At 56.7% G+C, this 18,113-nt stretch overlaps 1 protein-coding gene across 4 annotated transcripts in view; it reads left to right on the top strand.

Annotated features, from left to right (window-relative positions):
* Positions 1-18,113, top strand: part of COL2A1 (collagen type II alpha 1 chain) — a 64,443-nt gene that overhangs the window by 40,047 nt on the left and 6,283 nt on the right. For all 4 annotated transcript variants that reach the window (XM_034792138.1, XM_034792139.1, XM_034792137.1 and 1 more), the window contains 19 exons: positions 235-279; positions 1,162-1,260; positions 1,697-1,804; positions 2,676-2,729; positions 3,996-4,049; positions 5,546-5,599; positions 6,057-6,110; positions 6,281-6,388; positions 7,287-7,340; positions 8,038-8,091; positions 8,888-9,049; positions 9,150-9,257; positions 12,480-12,587; positions 13,167-13,220; positions 13,807-13,914; positions 15,782-15,835; positions 16,302-16,409; positions 17,083-17,136; positions 17,732-17,839. In XM_034792138.1, the coding sequence (XP_034648029.1) occupies positions 235-279; positions 1,162-1,260; positions 1,697-1,804; positions 2,676-2,729; positions 3,996-4,049; positions 5,546-5,599; positions 6,057-6,110; positions 6,281-6,388; positions 7,287-7,340; positions 8,038-8,091; positions 8,888-9,049; positions 9,150-9,257; positions 12,480-12,587; positions 13,167-13,220; positions 13,807-13,914; positions 15,782-15,835; positions 16,302-16,409; positions 17,083-17,136; positions 17,732-17,839 (1,548 nt within the window). The remainder of the gene's footprint in view (positions 1-234; positions 280-1,161; positions 1,261-1,696; positions 1,805-2,675; positions 2,730-3,995; positions 4,050-5,545; positions 5,600-6,056; positions 6,111-6,280; positions 6,389-7,286; positions 7,341-8,037; positions 8,092-8,887; positions 9,050-9,149; positions 9,258-12,479; positions 12,588-13,166; positions 13,221-13,806; positions 13,915-15,781; positions 15,836-16,301; positions 16,410-17,082; positions 17,137-17,731; positions 17,840-18,113) is intronic.

Consider the following 18,113-nt stretch of genomic DNA (forward strand, 5'->3'; position numbering starts at 1 on the left):
ACAACCATTGCTCGCCCGTTGCTGCCGATTTGCACGTCCGCCCGGTCCAAATCAAATGCCAGTCAGAGCCCCTCCCGGGGTGAACTGGCCCTACCGCAGCTGGGGAGAGCAGGCTGCTGTAGGTCTGTTCCTAGCCCCATCTTCTCTCTGCACGGGGTGGTGCGTCTCTGGCTAGGGAAGGAGCTCTCTTGTCTCGGAGTGTAACTGCCTTCTCCCCCTTCTTGCTCTCCGTAGGGCGTCCCTGGCGAAGCTGGCACCCCAGGCCTCGTGGGTCCCCGAGTAAGTACTATTCGTCCTCCGGGTCGCAGAGCGGGAAGCTCAGCAGCTGGGTTATGGTTATTTATTAGGTGTGTTACGGCTGCGCCTAGGAGCCCCTGTCCTAGACCAGGAGCCCATCGCGCTAGGTGCTGTACGGTATTTATTAGATATATTACGGTAGTGCCCTGGAGCCCTTGTCATGAATCGGGACCTTGTTGTGCTAGGTGCTGTACATTATTATTGCTACGTATTCTATGTATTATGGTATCACTTAGTAGCCTTAGTCATGGACCAGGGCCTCATGGTGCTCGGTGCTGTACATTAGTTAGTAGATTTATTAGGTAGTGCCCAGGAACCCTAGTCATGGAACAGGGCTGCATGGTGCTAGGTGCTGCACATTAGTTATTAGGTGTATTACGGTAGTGCCCATGAGCCCTAGTCATGGACCAGGAGCCCATCGCGCTAGGTGCTGTACAAACCCAGAACAAGAAGACTGTGCTGTCGTTCTTGGCCGTGTATCTGCTGCTCATGGTCTCAGCACCTGTTGCATCTCCGCTAACATTGCCCCTGAGCACCACTAACCACCCCCTCCAGGGCACTGGCAGCAAAATGGTCAAAAGCCACCTTTCAGTTTTGGCCCTTCCACTTTTGGGTGACCTGTTTAACCTCCCGGTATTTCTACAGCATCTTCCAGGCGATCCCCGAGCATCTAACAGGCAGCCACTAAGGAACATTCACCCAGCGCTGATACGCAGCCACCTCTGGGGTGGAGCGCGGCAGCCACCCGCCGCAGCAGGGCAGCCCCGAGTGACCTTGTTGCAATGATAAAACCGCCTGGGCCCTTTAATTGTCCTGGCCAATCCCCAGCTGTGACCTCCCTAACGGTGTCTCTTTCCACACCAGGGTGAACGTGGCTTCCCGGGTGAACGTGGCTCTCCAGGTTCACAAGGTCTGCAGGGCGCTCGAGGGCTCCCCGGAACTCCTGGTACCGACGGACCCAAGGTAGGTTTCCTTTGTCTCTCTCTAGTAGCTGGAGCATGGAAAAGGATTCGGTCCTTGCTGCTGCATCCGGGCTAAGAGAGCTGGTCCTTTAGCTCTGGCATGCGAGGCTCAGGCTTTCCGCTCTCGAGGGCCACGGTTCAAGCCCCACGCGGGGTGGCATCGTACCGATCGCCAGGCTGAGGTCTTGCCCTGGGAGGGGGGCAGGAAAACTGACCTTAGCAGCTGCAGGCTTTGTGGGCATCATGTTTAAAAAGACCCCAAAGGGCTGGGCTCCAGAAGCATCCGGTCTGCCCGTTGGGAGAACGTTCCACCAGGGCAGAGCAGGCCCGGCTGACTTGATTGCTATCCTAGTGCAGCTCAGTGCACGGGAAGTAGGCGTGGCCAATCCTGCCCCGTCTGCATCACCCAGTGACCTCGCTGTGTTCCTCCTTTCTAGGGTGCGACTGGTCCATCCGGCCCTACTGGTGCTCAAGGTCCCCCCGGTCTGCAGGGGATGCCTGGTGAGAGGGGAGCAGCTGGTATTTCCGGACCAAAGGGAGACAGGGTAAGTTGCGCCTTCCCCCGGACTTCAGGGGGTCAGGCATTGCACAGGGCAGACAGGTGCACACGCAGGGCTGGATTCCCGGCGGGTGAGAGCGATGGAAGACGTAATGATTTCAATGTGGTGATGCTGATTTATAGACGCTGGGAGCTGGCCCCATTGACTTCAGTGGAGCTACGGGATCTCGCCACGTTCCCGCAAAGAAGGGGCCAGCTGGGGGGATATGGGGATATGGGAAGGGGAACCTGCCCGGCACTGAATATATTTGGCCTTGGGGATGTCGACCTTAATGCAAAAAGCAACAGAGGGTCCTGTGGCACCTTTAAGACTAACAGAAGTACTGGGAGCATAAGCTTTCGTGGGTAAGAACCTCACTTCTTCAGATGCAAGACCTTAATGCAGAGAGTTCAGACCCATGGACCGGAGGACACAAGATCAGCTGCTTCCAACAGAGCTTTGGAAGCTCTAAGCAATTTCTGGCCGTTGCAAGGGCATTGGTGCCACCTACCCCCGACCTGTGGCATGCAAGAGCTGGGTCTCCTGTGGGCTGTGATACCTGGGTCTACTTTCGGTTGTTGGGTGCCGGATGCTATGGGTGGCCTGTAACACGCGGGAGATCAGGCTAGATGATCTGTGGTCCCTGACTCTAAGCATTTCTATCCCCTGCAGCGGATGAAAGACCATCTGCCAATCAAGCAGTCCAAGCCCCTATTGGTTCTTGGTCTATCTCTGGGATCCCTTCGATCCTGGGATCTCTTTGCTGCCCTCTCTGAGCTGATGGGGTGGGGGAGGGGCTCATGGTCCATGGTTGCCCTGGGATGGTTCAGCGGTACTGGCGTTTGGGCGGTAACTTCTCTCTGATCTCCTCCCACAGGGTGATGTCGGTGAGAAAGGCCCAGAAGGAGCTCCCGGCAAGGACGGCGGAAGAGTAAGTAGAGGGGAAGGCATCACTTGCTCAGATTGTCACGGGGACTGAGTTAACAGGCAACATCCCAACCGTCTGCCTGTCTAGCTACACGGGCAGCTGACACTGAGGACACATGATGGAGGATCGGCTAAAGGTCAGGCAGAGCACTACAGCAGTCAGGGAACAAGCTGTCAAGGTGTAGCAGCCAGAAAGCCCTACTGGTCAGGCAGAGTAGCAGCAGCGTAGAAATTGTCAGGGAGCTGTAGCAGTCAGGTAGAGTTGTAGCAGTGTTGCAGGGAGGCAGGCAGTAGCCGGGTAGCAGGCAGAGAGCTGTAGCAGTCACACAGAGCTGGAGCAGTGTAGGAGTCAGGCTGTAGCAGTCAGGCGGAGCTGTAGCCACATAGCACGCAGAGAGCTGGAGCAGTGTAGGAGTCAGGCTGTAGCAGTCAGGCGGAGCTGTAGTCACATAGCAAGCAGAGAGCTGGAGCACTTTAGGAGTCAGGCGGTAGCAATCAGGCGGAGCTGTAGTCACATAGCACGCAGAGAGCTGGAGCAGTGTAGGAGTCAGGCTGTAGCAGTCAGGCAGAGCTGTAGTCACATAGCACGCAGAGAGCTGGAGCAGTGTAGGAGTCAGGCTGTAGCAGTCAGGCGGAGCTGTAGCCACATAGCACGCAGAGAGCTGGAGCAGTGTAGGAGTCCGGCTGTAGCAGTCAGGCAGAGCTGTAGCCACATAGCACGCAGAGAGCTGGAGCAGTGTAGGAGTCAGGCTGTAGCAGTCAGGTGGAGCTGTAGCCACATAGCACGCAGAGAGCTGGAGCAGTGTAGGAGTCCGGCTGTAGCAGTCAGGCAGAGCTGTAGCCACATAGCACGCAGAGAGCTGGAGCAGTGTAGGAGTCAGGCGGTAGCAGTCAGGCGGAGCTGTAGCTGCAAAGCAGACAGGCTGGAGCAGCATAGCAGGCAGAGAGCTGGAGCAGGGTAGGAGCCTAGCACTGTTGTAGCTGCATAGCTGTCAGGCAGAGCTGTAGCTGGGTAGCATTCAGGCTGTAGTGATGTTTTCCAGGCTGTAGCAGGCAGAGGGTTGTTATTACTCCCTTGCTGGTTTAAAACCGATCCCCAGGGTTTTGAGGCGTGGAGCTCGGTGCTGCAGAGAAGCCGACGAACCCAGAAGGTCTGGGCTCAGTCTCTGACACTAACCCAGCCCCACACTGGGCTCTGCCCGGCACACACAGGCAGCAGCTGCTCTTCACTGTCACCTGCTCACCCTCCTCTCCCTCTTCTCTCCCCCAGGGTTTGACAGGTCCGATCGGTCCCCCTGGCCCTTCTGGCCCCAACGGCGAGAAGGTAAGAACCCAGGAACTCTGCATGACGCCTGGCTGGGGGCAGTGGGACTCAGTGAAATGGGGGGAGGGGTCAAGAGCAACAGTCACAGCTCAGACCCCATGGATTTCCCAACCTCTCGGTGTCTGTGCTCCTCAGTGACTCCCTCCAGGTGTACATAGATCAGGCCGCCGGAGCCAGAGATACTGCAAGAGCCATGACCCAGTGGGGAGGGTCACTGGGCTGTGGGAGGGGCCTTGGCATGTGGGCGGGGCTTCAGGGCACAAGCCGAGCCAGTGCCATGTAGGGTTGCCAGGCGTCTGGTTTTCGAATAGAACGCCTGGTTGAAAAGGGACCCTGGCGGCTCCGGTCAGCGGCGCAGTGGGGCAGGCAGGTTCCCGTCCCTACCTGGCTCCATGCGGCTCCCAGAAATGGCAATGTGTCCCTGCGGCCCCTAGGCAGAGGCGTGGCCAGGTGGCTCCACGCGCTGCCCCCGCCCCAAGCACCGGCTACGCAGCTTCCATTGGCCAGGAAGCGCGGCCATTGTGAGTTGCAGAGCCGGTGCCTGTGGGCAGGGGCAGTGCGCAGAGCCGCCTGGTGCCTCCGTCTAGGAGCTAGACATGCTGGCTGCTTCCGGGAGCCACCTGAGGTAAGTGCCGCCTGGAGCCTGCACCCCTCACCCCCTCCCACACTCCGAACCCCTCAGCCCCACCCCCCAGCCTAGAGCCACCTCCTGCATGTGAAAGCCCTCATCCCCAGCCCCACCCCAGAGCCCGCACCCCCAGGCGGAGCTGTCACCCCACCTCACTCCCCCCTGCACCCCAACCCCTTGGCCCTAGCCCTGAGCCCCCTCCTGCACCCCAACCCCCTCATCCTGGCCCCATCCCAGAACCCCTGCACCCCCAGCTGGAGCCCTCACCCCCCCCACACACCGCAACCCCCTACCTCACCCCTGAGCCCCCTCCCGCACCCCAAACCCCTCATCCCTGACCCCACCCCAGAGCCCACACCCCCAGCCAGAGCCCTCACCCCTCTCGCACCCCAACCCCCTGCCCGAGCCCGGCGAAAGTGAGCCTGTGTGGGGGAAAGTGAGCGATGGGGGGAGGGAGTGAGCGGGAGGCAGGGCCTTGGAGAAGGGGAGGGGCAAGTGTGTTCGGTTTTCTGCAATCAGAAATATGGCAATCCTGGTGCCATGGGGAGAACTTTGTGCTGGGGGGTGGGATGGGCGAGTCCTTAGGTTGGAGTGTGGGAGGGATATGGGGGAACGGGTGACCGGAGGGGGCTGGAGGAGTGGCTTTGGGAGCATGGGCGTGTCTTGGAGCTGGAGGAGGGGCTTGAGCGGAAGCTCAGGCTGTGGGTGGAGCTTGAGATCTGGGCAGGGCTTTGGGGTCTGGAAAGACCGTAGGGAGGGGGGTGGGCTGTGGAAGTGGGAGGGGCAGAATCCCAGGTTATCTACAGCCTCTGGCCGGCCATATCTCCCCGACTGCTCTCACATCTCCTTCTTCTTTCTCCCTGTCTAGGGTGAATCGGGTCCCCCAGGCCCATCTGGTGCTGCCGGCGCCCGCGGCGCCCCGGTAAGTGTGATGCCAACAACCCTAGGTCCCCAGACCTTGGTTCATACAATGGGTCTGAGCCTCTCGGGGGGGGGGGTCTGTGCCCCTCTCAATTCAGAGACTACCCCCGGGGAATTCACCAGCTTCCCCATTCTTTCCAACATTGCTCTGATTGATGGGGATAGCCGCCAGAGACCCCGACCATTGTGCTAGGCCAGGGGGGTCGTGACCCCAGTGCGTGGGGCTCACAAACAGGTGTCAAGAGGTCAAGACCACCCTACTACATAGGGGTGGGTCCCAGCTGGATGGAAGAGGCTCCTGGGGGGTGTTCCCAGATGGACAAGGTTGAGAATCACGGTGCTAGGTGCTATACAGACATGGAAGCACAAAGATGCCTCCTGCCCCGTAGAACTTGCTGTCCAGGTTGGGGTGTTTCCTGCCCGGGCCCCCCATTTAACCCCAGTCCTTTCCCTTTCAGGGTGATCGTGGCGAGCCTGGAGCCCCTGGCCCTGCTGGATTTGCTGGACCTCCCGTGAGTACAGCCGCGTTTGCTGACCCTTGTTGTCCAATTTCCCTCTCTATCCCGCCCCTCGATATCCATGTTCCCGTAGTGATGACCGTGCCACATGCACAGCACCGGGCACCCATCTCACGGGGAGGTCATGTCTCACCCTGGGGCTTTTTCTTCCCTTCCTCATGCAGGGCGCTGACGGCCAACCCGGTGCTAAAGGTGAACAAGGAGAATCTGGCCAGAAGGGAGACGCTGGGGCCCCGGGTCCACAGGGTTCTTCCGGTGCTCCTGGCCCACAGGTTGGTAAAGCAAAGTCCTGCTCCTCCCCGCATGACCCTACTGGGAAGGCAGCCTGGGAGAATGGGGGCTGGCCAGCGATGAACCGTCCTCGGGAGAAAAGGAGCCCAAGAAAGGACTGTGCTTTGCTTTGAAAATACTCTGGCCACGTGCAACGGGTCAGAACCTAGGATCTGGGTCACTGATTTATCCCAGCTGAGGGATCTGAGCCACAGGCTTTGAAACGGCTGATCCCCAGCAATCCCTCACCCCGATTTTACCTGTCGTGGGGGAGCCTGCCAAGGCCCCGGGGTCTGGGAATAAACCCCCAGAACCGGCCCAGGAAAGAGGAGGCCAGATTCCTGCCAGAGGGTCGCCCCTCTCTGCAGTGGCAGGGCCCTATTCCGAGGAGCACTCACACCAGGGGCGGCAGTTTCATTGCAGCCATGAAGCCCTCTGGGAGCTTGGGGGGGCTGGAAAATACCCTCCTACCTGAGTACCCTCTGCTGCGCAACCCCACAAGCAAGGACCCCCTTCCCCATTGTACATGGTCCCTAGGGATGTTTGATCCAGGTCAGTTTCCCTCTTTGCCCCCCCTCTGATGGGAGAGACCATCATGAAATGCCCCAGCTGTGAAGGGCGCCCTCTAGGGGACATACGGCTGCAGCCAGCTGCACCCCCAGCCATCTAAACCACCGCCAGAGGGGACAGAGCTGGGTGCAGGAAGGAAGGCACCGCGAGGACAAATGGGGGGTCTCGCTAGAGAACGTCGGGGTCAGAGGGAGAGTCTGGCTGCTACTCATCTCCAGCTGTAAGACAAATACCCGCCCATTGGAACAAAGGACCAGTCCCTTTGCCAAGACCATGGGCTGATTTCCTGGGGTCCATTCGGGATCTAACCTGCTTCTTTTTCCTTCTTAGGGTCCCACTGGTGTGACTGGTCCTAAGGGAGCTCGAGGTGCGCAGGGACCCCCTGTAAGTACCACCCGGGTCCTTCGACCCCTTGGAGACGGGCACCAAGTGCCAGAGCCCAGCCCGGCTCCCGCCCGAGGGCTATGCAGGGGGTTCTGGTTGGGCCTGTATTGGCCTGCCAGGCGCGGGCTGAGCAAGGCGGCAGGGAAGCAGAGACAATCACAGCCCAGGCCAGGGCGATGGAATTGAAGGCCAGGAGGTGGAACGCCCCCTCCTCGTCACGGGACGATTTCGGAATGGGCCCAGTGAAACGGGTGGCTGTATTCACCCTATGCACTACAGGCTCCTGCCTGCCAGCAGGCTTTGCTTGTTGCTAAGGTGTGGGACCCAGATCCCTGCCAACCCACGAGCCAGGGGACTTTGCTGCACCCCTGGAGTTCGACTCATGCTGGAATGGTCAGCCCTGGGTGACGGCGAAGGCCTTGCCTGGACTGCTGCTCTCCCCAAGTATCCGGTAGGGTTAAGCACTCAGTCTGCTTGAAGGACTCGCCCTCCCGGGCCCAGCTGGCCAGTCATTTGCACCAACACACTGAGTGGGTGCTTTCCCCCCAGCCCCATACTCCATGCACTCCGCCCCTCTCTGGGATGAATCCACCCTTCTGGCTTGGACCTGTTAACGGTGGGGAACCGCACCCCTCTCCAGGAAGGGCAAGGACTGGGATGCTCTGCTTACCCTTCTGTTTCTCCCCTCCTTATCCAGGGAGCCACCGGATTCCCCGGCGCTGCAGGACGTGTCGGCCCTCCCGGCCCTAACGTAAGTTCATGAACATCCAGCGTCAGTTCCACCTTGGCGGGGCCTATGTTTGGGTTTTGGAAGGGAGACGGGGCATAAGCCACCCTCTGTCCATGGGAGAGTTAGATGGTCCATTCCCTGGGGCAGGTTTGCCCCTCATGACCTTCTGCAGGGTTTCCTGCCCCCTCCTCTGAAGCTGGTGGCACTGGTCACTGCAGGAGAAAGGACACTGAGCTGGAAGGACCCATTGATCTGACCTAGGCTGGCTGTCCCCGTGTTCCTGGTTTGTTACCACTCCGGCACGTTGCTCCAAAGAGGAGAACAAAGAATGGCGCGACGAACCAAAAGAGCTTCCCCACATTTCTGACAGATGAACCAGGGAGTTCCCGCCCTTTCGTAGTTTTCAGTAACTTTTGTGGGCTTTTATTTCCCCCAAAACAAATTTCTGCTGTGACCCGATGAGGGTCCCTGGTACTTTGTGCTCTTGACAGCTGGAGAGTGTCTCCTAGATGACAGGACACCACGAGTGTTTGTCTGATAAGGAAACCAATTGCCAAGTCTGAATTAGACTGGTGTCCTTTGCTTCGGAGATGGATTGACCTCACTTTGAGATGGTTAGCTGTTGTGATGAGATGGGAGGGGAAGGTGCAGGGGCTGGTGAGTCTTTACACGGAGAATCCTTCTCCAGGACTCGGATGGCCTATGGCACCTAACTGCTCTACATCGATTAATTAGAAGACAGAATCACTTATTTGCCTTTGCACCAGAGTAGAGGAATTTCCCCCATTCTCACCAAATCCTTGTACTTCTCTTCTAGGGTAACCCAGGCCCACCTGGCCCACCAGGCGCTTCTGGCAAAGATGGTCCCAAGGGCGCTCGTGGTGATGGGGGCCCACCGGGCCGTTCTGGTGACCCTGGCCTCCAAGGCCCCGCCGGTCCCCCTGGTGAGAAGGGCGAGTCCGGGGAAGATGGCCCACCTGTAAGTTTTCACGTGCACGTTGCCTTGTCTTGGACTGCACAATAGTTACTACCTAGTGCAGCCTCTGCTGGATTTTACCTCCTGCCTCTGTCTTTTCCAGGGTGCCGATGGGCCACCTGGTCCTCAAGGTTTGGCAGGCCAGCGAGGTATTGTCGGTCTTCCCGGCCAGCGTGGTGAGAGAGGTTTCCCGGGGCTGCCGGGTCCCTCCGTAAGTAGCTTTACCTTGCGAAGTCAAAGCCAGACTGTGCAAACCCAGCTCACAAAGTCCCTTGTGCCCTATAGCTGAAGGGGCTTTGCACAGCTTGTTTCTCTGCGGAGGTGGAATGAGCCGAGAGAGCTTAAGTGAGAGGGTCGGAGCAGATCCGTGATTCCGGGCTCTTTCCTTACTGGGAGCCTGTGAAGGTACATCCCAGGCATGTGCTGCCCCCTGGTGCACCCTGCACTAAAAAGGTGTCCTGCTGGAAGGGAAGAGCAGCGAGTTCAGTCCTCTAGAGAGGCCTCTCATGATCAGTTGCTGGCAAAACCAGTAAGAGTTGCTGCTCCAGCACCTAGAAGGGCAAGAAGCAGGCGGAGGCCAATCAGGGCCCAGCAGGCCATAATAAAAGGGGTGGTTGTGTCTACTATGGGCCAGTTCTGGGTGAAGCCAGGACAGGGAAGCTGTGCCTGCCTTAACCCAAGTAACCTGGCTCCCTTAGGGGTCTAACCTCGGAGATGTTTGCCTCGGATCTCTGTGATGGGCTGTTGTTGGGGATAGGGACTTTAACGCCTGGGTGGGTATCGTGAGTTCAGCGTTAATTTGTTTCCTGTAAACCTGCAGCGAGCCTGTTCTGCAGGGCACCAGGCTCAGGCAGAGCCCTTGTGACAACAGATAATGCCGTGAGACATCTCTTCTATCTAGCCATAAAGAAAGGGAGGTCGAGCATGACACCCCTGGACACGCTCATGATGCCCAAGTCGAGAACCCATGGATTAGATCGGGGTGGGCAATCTTTCTGGCCTGAGGGCCACATCAGGGTTCTGAAACTGTATGGAGGGCCGGGTAGGGAAGGCTGTGCCTCCCCAAACAGCCTGGCCCCCGCCCCCTATCTGCCCCCTGACTGCCCCCTCAGAACCCCCAACCCATCCGACTCCCTTCCTCCTCCCGCTCCTTGTCCCCTGACCGCCCCCTCTCAGGTCCCCCCGCCCCTAACCACCCCCCTGGGACCCCACCCCCTATCCAACCCCCCCACTCTCTGTCCCCTGACTGCCCTGACCCCTATCCACACCCCCACCCCCTGACAAGCCTCCCGTGACTCCCACGCCTATCCAACCCCCTCCCGTTCCCCGTCCCCTGACGCCCCCCGCTGAAGCTCCACCCCATCCCACTGCTCCCTGCTCCCTAGCCCCTGTCTGCCCCCCAGGACTCCCTGCCCCTTATCCAACCCCCCTGCCCCCTTACCATGCCGCTCAGAGCGCCAGGACTGGCAGACTGGCATCCGCGCCACCCGGCTGGAGCCAGCCGCGCTGCCGTGCAGTCTAGAGCACTGGGGCAGACCGGCGGCTCTCGCAGCCACACTCCCTGGCAGGAGCTTGCTGCCCTGCCAACCAGAGCGCTGGTGGCACAGTGAGCTGAGGCTGCGGGGGAGGGGGGAAAGCAGGGGAGGGGCCAGGGCTAGCCTCTCTGGCTGGGAGCTCAAGGGCTGGGCAGGACGGTCCCACGGGCTGGATGTGGCCCGCGGGCCGCAGTTTGCCCACCTCTGGATTAGATGGATAAGAAAGACAATTTGAGATCAGAGGGAATTTAAACCAAAAGAACCTTTTTTGGACAGTGTCGTTTAAAACAATTCAACATCGAGAAACCAGGAAATTGAGCGTTAAAGTCCCACAAATATCCTTAACTCTGCCCTGCATCCTCTCCCCATTATGAATCACGGAGATTCAAGTCTGGGATAAGCCCTGGGGAAGGCGGCCAATGAAAAAACGTGCCGTGGAGGAAACTCACCCTGGTGCCGAGGGACCACACAACATTTTTGCACCACTTACATCCCATTGCAGGGCTTGTGAGTGACTGGACTGGTCTCTAGACCTTGTGCTGAATTTCACCCTATATGCGGTTGTCAGCGCCTCGATATTGTGCGTGTCACGGAGCCAGAAGTGCTCTCGGACTGGGTTTACAGCACGTGTATATTTTAAGACCAGGAAGCGCTTCCGTTCACAGCACTTCTAAACCTCACCGGCTTTTAGGTGCACGGGGATCATCACTAATGTTATAGGCCCCTATTCCCCATCGTCCGGCACCTTGTGCTGTCACTAACACCCGTGCAACACACTGCTAACTCAGAACAGTTACACTTTGTTTCACTAGGAGGGTGGTGAAGCACTGGAATGGGTTACCTAGGGAAGTGGTGGAATCTCCGTCCTTAAAGGTTTTTAAGGTCAGGCTTGACAAAGCCCTGGATGGGATGATTTAGTTGGGGATTGGTCCTGCTTTGAGCAGGGGGTTGGACTAGATGACCTCCTGAGGTCCTTTTCAACCCTGATATTCTATGATTTGCACCCAGCTTGCCTGGATGTTGTTGATGACACAAGGTGCCGATCAATGGAGAATCTGCCCTGTATTCTTCACTGAGATTTCACATAGCACCCGCACATTACTTTTGTCCATAGGATCCGATCGCGGAGGTGCTGCCTCTCGAGAAGCCATTGGAGGGAGTTAGCATGTCCCAGGCAATGGTCAGCACCCCTCAGGGTCTGACCTATAGTAAATTCAGTTGCCCACCCGTCATCGCTCACTATTAGAGGCAGTGTGGAAGCCGGTTGCTTCCCCACTGAAAACGTTGAGTTTTCAAGGAAAAAAAACTAGAACTGAACATTTTCAGCTGACAAGGTTTTCGGGCATTCGAGGACAATTCAAAATGTTCAGCCAAAAGCGGATGATTTTCGTGAACGAATCTGTTGCTTTGCAAACCTCAGTTTTGTGTCAAAACCCCCTTTTTGGTGGACAGTTTTCAAACAGCCCCTATTCAGCGTACCCCTCGGCACAGCGGTTCCTCAAGGCCTATCGAATGCAGCAACTTTGGGTCCATGTCGTGAGATGCGCAATGGCCAACACAAGTGAGACACTCCATTGGAAGGGCAATGCCGGCCATTAGCTTACGTGGCCTATTTCATAAGTGGCCAGCCTGAGGTAAAACCATTCTGCTCCACCAGGGGAGCCTCGTGGCAACTTTTAGGCAGGAAGGATGCTCAGGCCTGATCCAAAGTCAATGGAAAGACTCTTGTTGAGTTGGGTCAGAAGGTCGTGGGGTCAGATTTGGGCTTTATGATGGAAAGTATCTTATGACCCTGACCGGGGGCTAATTGTCTGGAAAGTGACTATGTAGAAGCATCCCGTGTACTGCAAGGGGATCAGCTCACTTGGATTGTTTCCGTTCTTGTCTCTTTGCGTTAGGGTGAGCCTGGCAAACAAGGAGCCCCTGGAGGTGCCGGCGACCGAGGGCCACCTGGTCCTGTGGGTCCCCCAGGTCTGACTGGTCCCTCTGGTGAACCTGGGCGCGAGGTAAGCAACAAATCTGGCTGGGAGTGTTAACGGCCTGGAAACGAAGGGAGAGGCGTTTCCACAGCCAAATTCTAAGAACCACAAGGCTGGGTGTGAATCAGCCATCGGTGGCACTTCTCAGCCTTCGGCCTCATCCCATTCCCATGGTGACGGCCGGACATGCTCATGATGTCCAAGTCAAGAACTCATGGATTAGATGGATAAGAAAGACAATTTAAGATCAGAGGGAATTTAAACCGAAAGAACCTTTTTTGGACAGAGTCGTTTAAAACAATTCAACATAGATAAACCAGGAAATTCAGCGTTAAGGTCCCCTTTCCCAGGTGTAACCCAGATCCCCCTTCCCCAGAGGAGGGTCAGGAACGTGGCCTCACTAGTTCCGGCTGCCCTGGGACAGCCCAGTTCCTAGTTCTCCAGTTCTAGAACTCACAGGAGCCTCGCACGGGAAGCTTTGTTTCACCAGTTGCCTGTGCGGCCAGCTCCTTTGCCCAGGTCTGCACACATCCTACCCGCTTCCCCAGGCAGAACTCCCTGGGTGGCCTCCAAGGAATCACCTTCTCCTCCTCTTCTCATTCCCAGGGCACCCCCGGATCGGATGGCCCCCCTGGCAGAGATGGGGCAGCTGGAGTGAAGGTGAGCTTGGCAAAAGGAGTTTCTATCCCAGTCCTTGGGGCACCCTGCACCCATCTCTGTTCTCCAGCAGCAGGGTCCCGGGGCTTGGGGGTCTCATAGGGTGCCATGAAGCTCCCATGCTCGGCGAAACAGCGAAGGTTGGTTCATCCCCTTCTCGTGTGGCCGCAGGCATTGGGCTCATGGTGCCCTGCAGGGTCAGGCCTGCCCTGGATGCCACGTTCTGGGCAGCAGCGGCTGCTGGGAGCGGTCCCAGGTGGAGCCGCTGCCTAGCACGCCGACTTGCTCCTGTGTTTGCATAGAAGTGAGCTTGTGCTTTGTTGGTGGCTGAATGAGCCCCTGTCAGGCTGCTTCGCGCAGACCTGGACAGCGGTGGGGGGCTTCATGCTCCACAAAGGCGGTCGCTGGCCTGTCCAAACCTTCCCATGGTGCTTGGCCACTCCCCTGCCCCAGCAGAACAAAAATCAGAGGTGACCTCTGGAACCAGGGAGGCGAGGGAACTGTGACGTTGCTAGGTGACACTACGGCCTCCTGGGGCACAGCGAGGAGAGACGTTGACATTAATGGCTGTGTCTTTGTCTCCTGGCAGGGTGATCGCGGTGAGACTGGTGCTGTCGGTTCTCCTGGTGCTCCCGGCCCTCCTGGCTCCCCGGGTCCTGTTGGTCCAACTGGCAAACAGGGAGACAGAGGAGAATCTGTAAGTGTCCCTTAGTGCCCAGACGGCAGCAGCTCATCAAGGGGTCAGTGGTCTCACAAGGGGAATGTAAGCGTATGAGACAGAGTACAGAAAAGGCTCTGGGTATTTGAAAGTACTACCCAGGGTACTGTAAGAGCTCTGAGTATTCATGAGTACTGTGTAGAGTGCAGTCAGGGCTATGAGTACTCAAGAGTATCATCCAGAGTACAAGAAGGGATTTGAGTATTCAAGAGTGCCATCTAGAATACAGTACAGTAAATGCCCTGAGTACTCAAGAGTACCACCTAGAGTACAGTGAGGGCTCTGAGTACTCGTGAGTACCATCCAGAGTACAGTAAATGCCCTGAGTATCGAGAGTACCATCCAAAGTACAGAAGGGATTTGAGTATTCAAGAGTACCGTCTAGAGTATAGAAAGGGACCTGAGTATTCAGGAGTACCATCGAGAGGAAATGCTCTAAGTGTATATGAGAGGACCATTAAGAGGCAAAGTGATCATTCAACATCAGTGCCCTGATTTAAGAGTATTGAAAGGTGTCATTCAGAGTTAGCTGACTATTGATTTTGCTTGTACAAGAGCAGTGGAACCCTGGGCTTGGCTGTTAGGATGAAGCGTGGAGATCAGATGAGCTGATGGGGTTGGCTTCGGCCCCAGAGACCTGGCCATCCTATATGGCTTCCTCTCTTCCACTTGCTGTCTGACTATTGCAGCAAATGGCTTTGCTGGCCGGGCTGTCGGGGGGTGGAACAGCCTGCCTGAGCAGAAGAATCGGTCCAAAAAATGGCTTTCCAATTCCCAATTGTGAGCAGTCACAGCAGAAGGCAGATTCCAAGAGTGATGCTGGTGCAATCAGGGAACAGAATCAATACTAGGCAGTCGGTGTGTCCAGTTGAAACCGCTCCAGCAGCACGTTTGGAGTCCTCCTTGGGAGCTGCTCTCAAACCAGCTGTAGAAGGAAGAATTGTTTGCAAAATTTCCGATACCGAATAAATGGGAGAAAATCACCATCGCCCTATGCAGAAAAGGAGGTGAAATGATCGACACCAGCCAGCTGTTCAGAGGGTCGCAGCCCTGGCTGAGCTGATCAAAGCCACTTGGGCACATATGGATGCTCAATTCTCATTACTTCTCCATGGGAATTAATGGGGCACGCAGATGTCCTGGGAAGCTTTGAAGTTCTCACCCAAAAGGGCTAATGTGATCCTTGGATGCGTGATCCGGGGACTCTCAAGTAGGAATAGGGAAGTTATATCACCTCTGGTTTCGGCACTGGTGTGACCGCGGCTGGAATCCTGTGTCCAGTTCTGGTGGCCACAATTCAAGAAGGATGTTGATAAATTGGGGAGGGTGCAGAGAAGAGCCAGGAGAACGATAAAAGGATTACAAAACCTGCCGTATAGTGACAGCGACAAGGAACTCAGTCGGCTAAGGGGTGACCTGATCACAGGCTAGAAGTACCTTCATTGGGAACAAATATTTAACACTGGGCTCTTCAGTCCAGCAGATCTAACACGATCCAACGGCTGACAGCTGAAGCTAGACAAATCCAGGCTGGAAATAAGATGCCCATTTTTAACAGAGGGTAACTAACCATGGGAACCAGTTACCAAGGGTTGTGATGGATTCTCCGTCGCTGGCAATTTGAAATCCAGATTGGGCGTTTTTCTACAAGGCCTGCTCTGGGAATTTTTTGGGAGTAAGTCCCGTGGCCTGTGCTGTACAGGAGGTCAGACTGTTGACCCTTCTAGTCTTGGAAACTAGGAGTCAACATCAACCCTTCAGTTGTTACAATAGGCAGCCTCTCGGCATGGATGACTCGTTCACAGGATTATTATGACGTCTATAACCAACCTTTGTCTTTTTCCAGGGCGCTCAAGGCCCCATGGGTCCCTCCGGCCCCGCAGGCGCACGCGGCATGCCGGTAAGTCATCCTCATGAGGAATACGCTGCCTGGTCCCCCGAGCGGCTGAGCACCCACTGTTTCCACTGACGTCAGTTGCAGCTGCTCAGCACCTCTGGAAATCTGGCTGATATATGTCTGTGAGAGGGAATTTTCCCTTTTGTTCTATATGCTTTTCTACTGCTGCATGATCCTGGGGAGTCAGCGCACGGGGTTTCCACCTGGAACTCCTGTGGGGTGCACAGACTGGCACTGCATCCAGCTGCAGGGGAGGCACTCTGGGCTGCGCCATGCCCTGCATTGTGTGGCACGTCCGTGCATCGTACCCAGCACTCTGGCATGCATCATGCCTGGCCCTCTGGGCTGGATCGTACCCTACGGCGTGTTGTGTGTCCATGTAGTGTGCCGAGCCCGCTGGGCTGGACCACGTCCTGCCCTTTGACTTTTCCTGCCCAGGCTGAAAGCTCTTCTCTTTCACCCCTCTCAGGGTCCTCAAGGTCCTCGCGGTGACAAGGGCGAAGCTGGAGAGGCTGGTGAGAGGGGTCTGAAGGGTCACCGAGGATTCACTGGTTTGCAGGGTCTTCCTGGACCTCCCGTAAGTTTCAGCGTCGGAGCCTCATCCTCAACCTGAGCTTGCGGTGCAGGACTCAGGACAGAACATGCCGTGCTAGGGCTGATCTGACCGGGACAGATGCTGGGGCGCTGGGCTGTGTCCCTGCCTTGGCCCCATGAGCGTAATCCTGCTCCTACCATGGCCCCAGCCATCTGTGTATCCTGGAAGGTTCGGCAGCCTGTCTCACTGAAGGCCGATCAAGAGCTGAGACATCCCACCACCTCCAAGGCCAGAGCCCTCCCACCCCAACTGCTCCCTTTGGAGTCAAACAAAGCCAGTCCCCCCTTTCCTCCATTCTCTGGGGGAAGTGGGTTGGGAGAAGGGAGCACAGGGGGCTCTGGGCCCAGCTGGGCAACCTTCAAAATGGAACTTCTCACCACCCCGCCATGTTGGCCTTGCTGTGGCATACAGCTCCTAGCCTTGGGCCAGGCGAGAAGCTGACAGCCTCTCTTGGCATGGCTAAAGGGGGCCCTTCGCTGGCCCAGGCCTCACCCGGCATTGGGCTGCTCATGCCTCAGAGACACCAAACATACCCCTTGGGCAAGGGCCGCTCTTGCCGATCCAGAATCCTGTCTGGCCAGGGTTCCGCACCCCCAGAGGGAAGCTGTCCAGATGCTGAGATATGACCATGTGGTTCTGTTTCCACCCCCTTCAGGGTACATCTGGAGATCAAGGTGCTACTGGTCCTTCTGGTCCTTCTGGTCCCAGGGTAAGTCCAGTTCCCGGAGCGCGGGAGGGTAGCGGGGGATGGACCGAGGAGAAGCACAATGCAGGTTCAGGTGAAATGGCCTAGTCACTTACTTAGTCAAACTGAGCAAAGTGCAGAAAATAAATCAACAGCATTACAGGCAAAAAGGACATTGGGTTTTAGTCCCCTTTCCAGCTTCAAGGAGGGGAAATTCAAGAGAGATTTTAGTAACCTGGATAAAGAACTCTGTACTTCCAATGTAAGGTCATGAGCTGTGTGTACACACACACACACGTGACCTTTGCTGATTGGAATGAGAATTGCTGCTCTGTGTGTCACTGCCCCTATAGTGCTAACAGCTGGTGGAGATTCTCCTTAGCATTTGCACTAAGGTCAGTCTCCGTTAGCAGCATAGGCAGATGCAGTCGGGTTCTCAGTGGCCATGGCACGTAGCAGAGGGATGGATAGGGAAGTCCGAGGTGCCCCATTCATTACGTTATGAATTAGCCTGGCTGCCTCATGAGCGGACGGAGCCCTTAGAGCTTGCAGTTGTCTTTTTACGTCATGATTCTTTCACGGCCTGGCTCTCAACTCCCCCCTTGTGAATCTTTTCTAGGGTCCCCCAGGCCCTGTTGGTCCCTCTGGCAAAGATGGTTCAAATGGCATGCCCGGTCCGATTGGTCCTCCAGGTCCTCGCGGTCGTAGTGGTGAAACCGGACCTGCTGTAAGTACCATGCCCCAGCAGAGCTGGCAGCCTTGCAACCTGGGCCTTAAGGACTCGAAGCCCACCGGCTAATGACAGAATCATAGAATCACAGAATATCAGGGTTGGAAGGGACCTCAGGTCATCTAGTCCAACCCCCTGCTCAAAGCAGAACCAATTCCCAACTAAATCATCCCAGCCAGGGCTTTGTCAAGCCTGACCTTAAAAACCTCTAAGGAAGGAGATTCCACCACCTCCCTAAGTAACCCATTCCAGTGCTTCACCACCCTCCTAG

The sequence above is a fragment of the Trachemys scripta genome, chromosome 16 (genome assembly GCF_013100865.1).
Source record: "Trachemys scripta elegans isolate TJP31775 chromosome 16, CAS_Tse_1.0, whole genome shotgun sequence".
Taxonomy (NCBI): Eukaryota; Metazoa; Chordata; order Testudines; family Emydidae; genus Trachemys; species Trachemys scripta.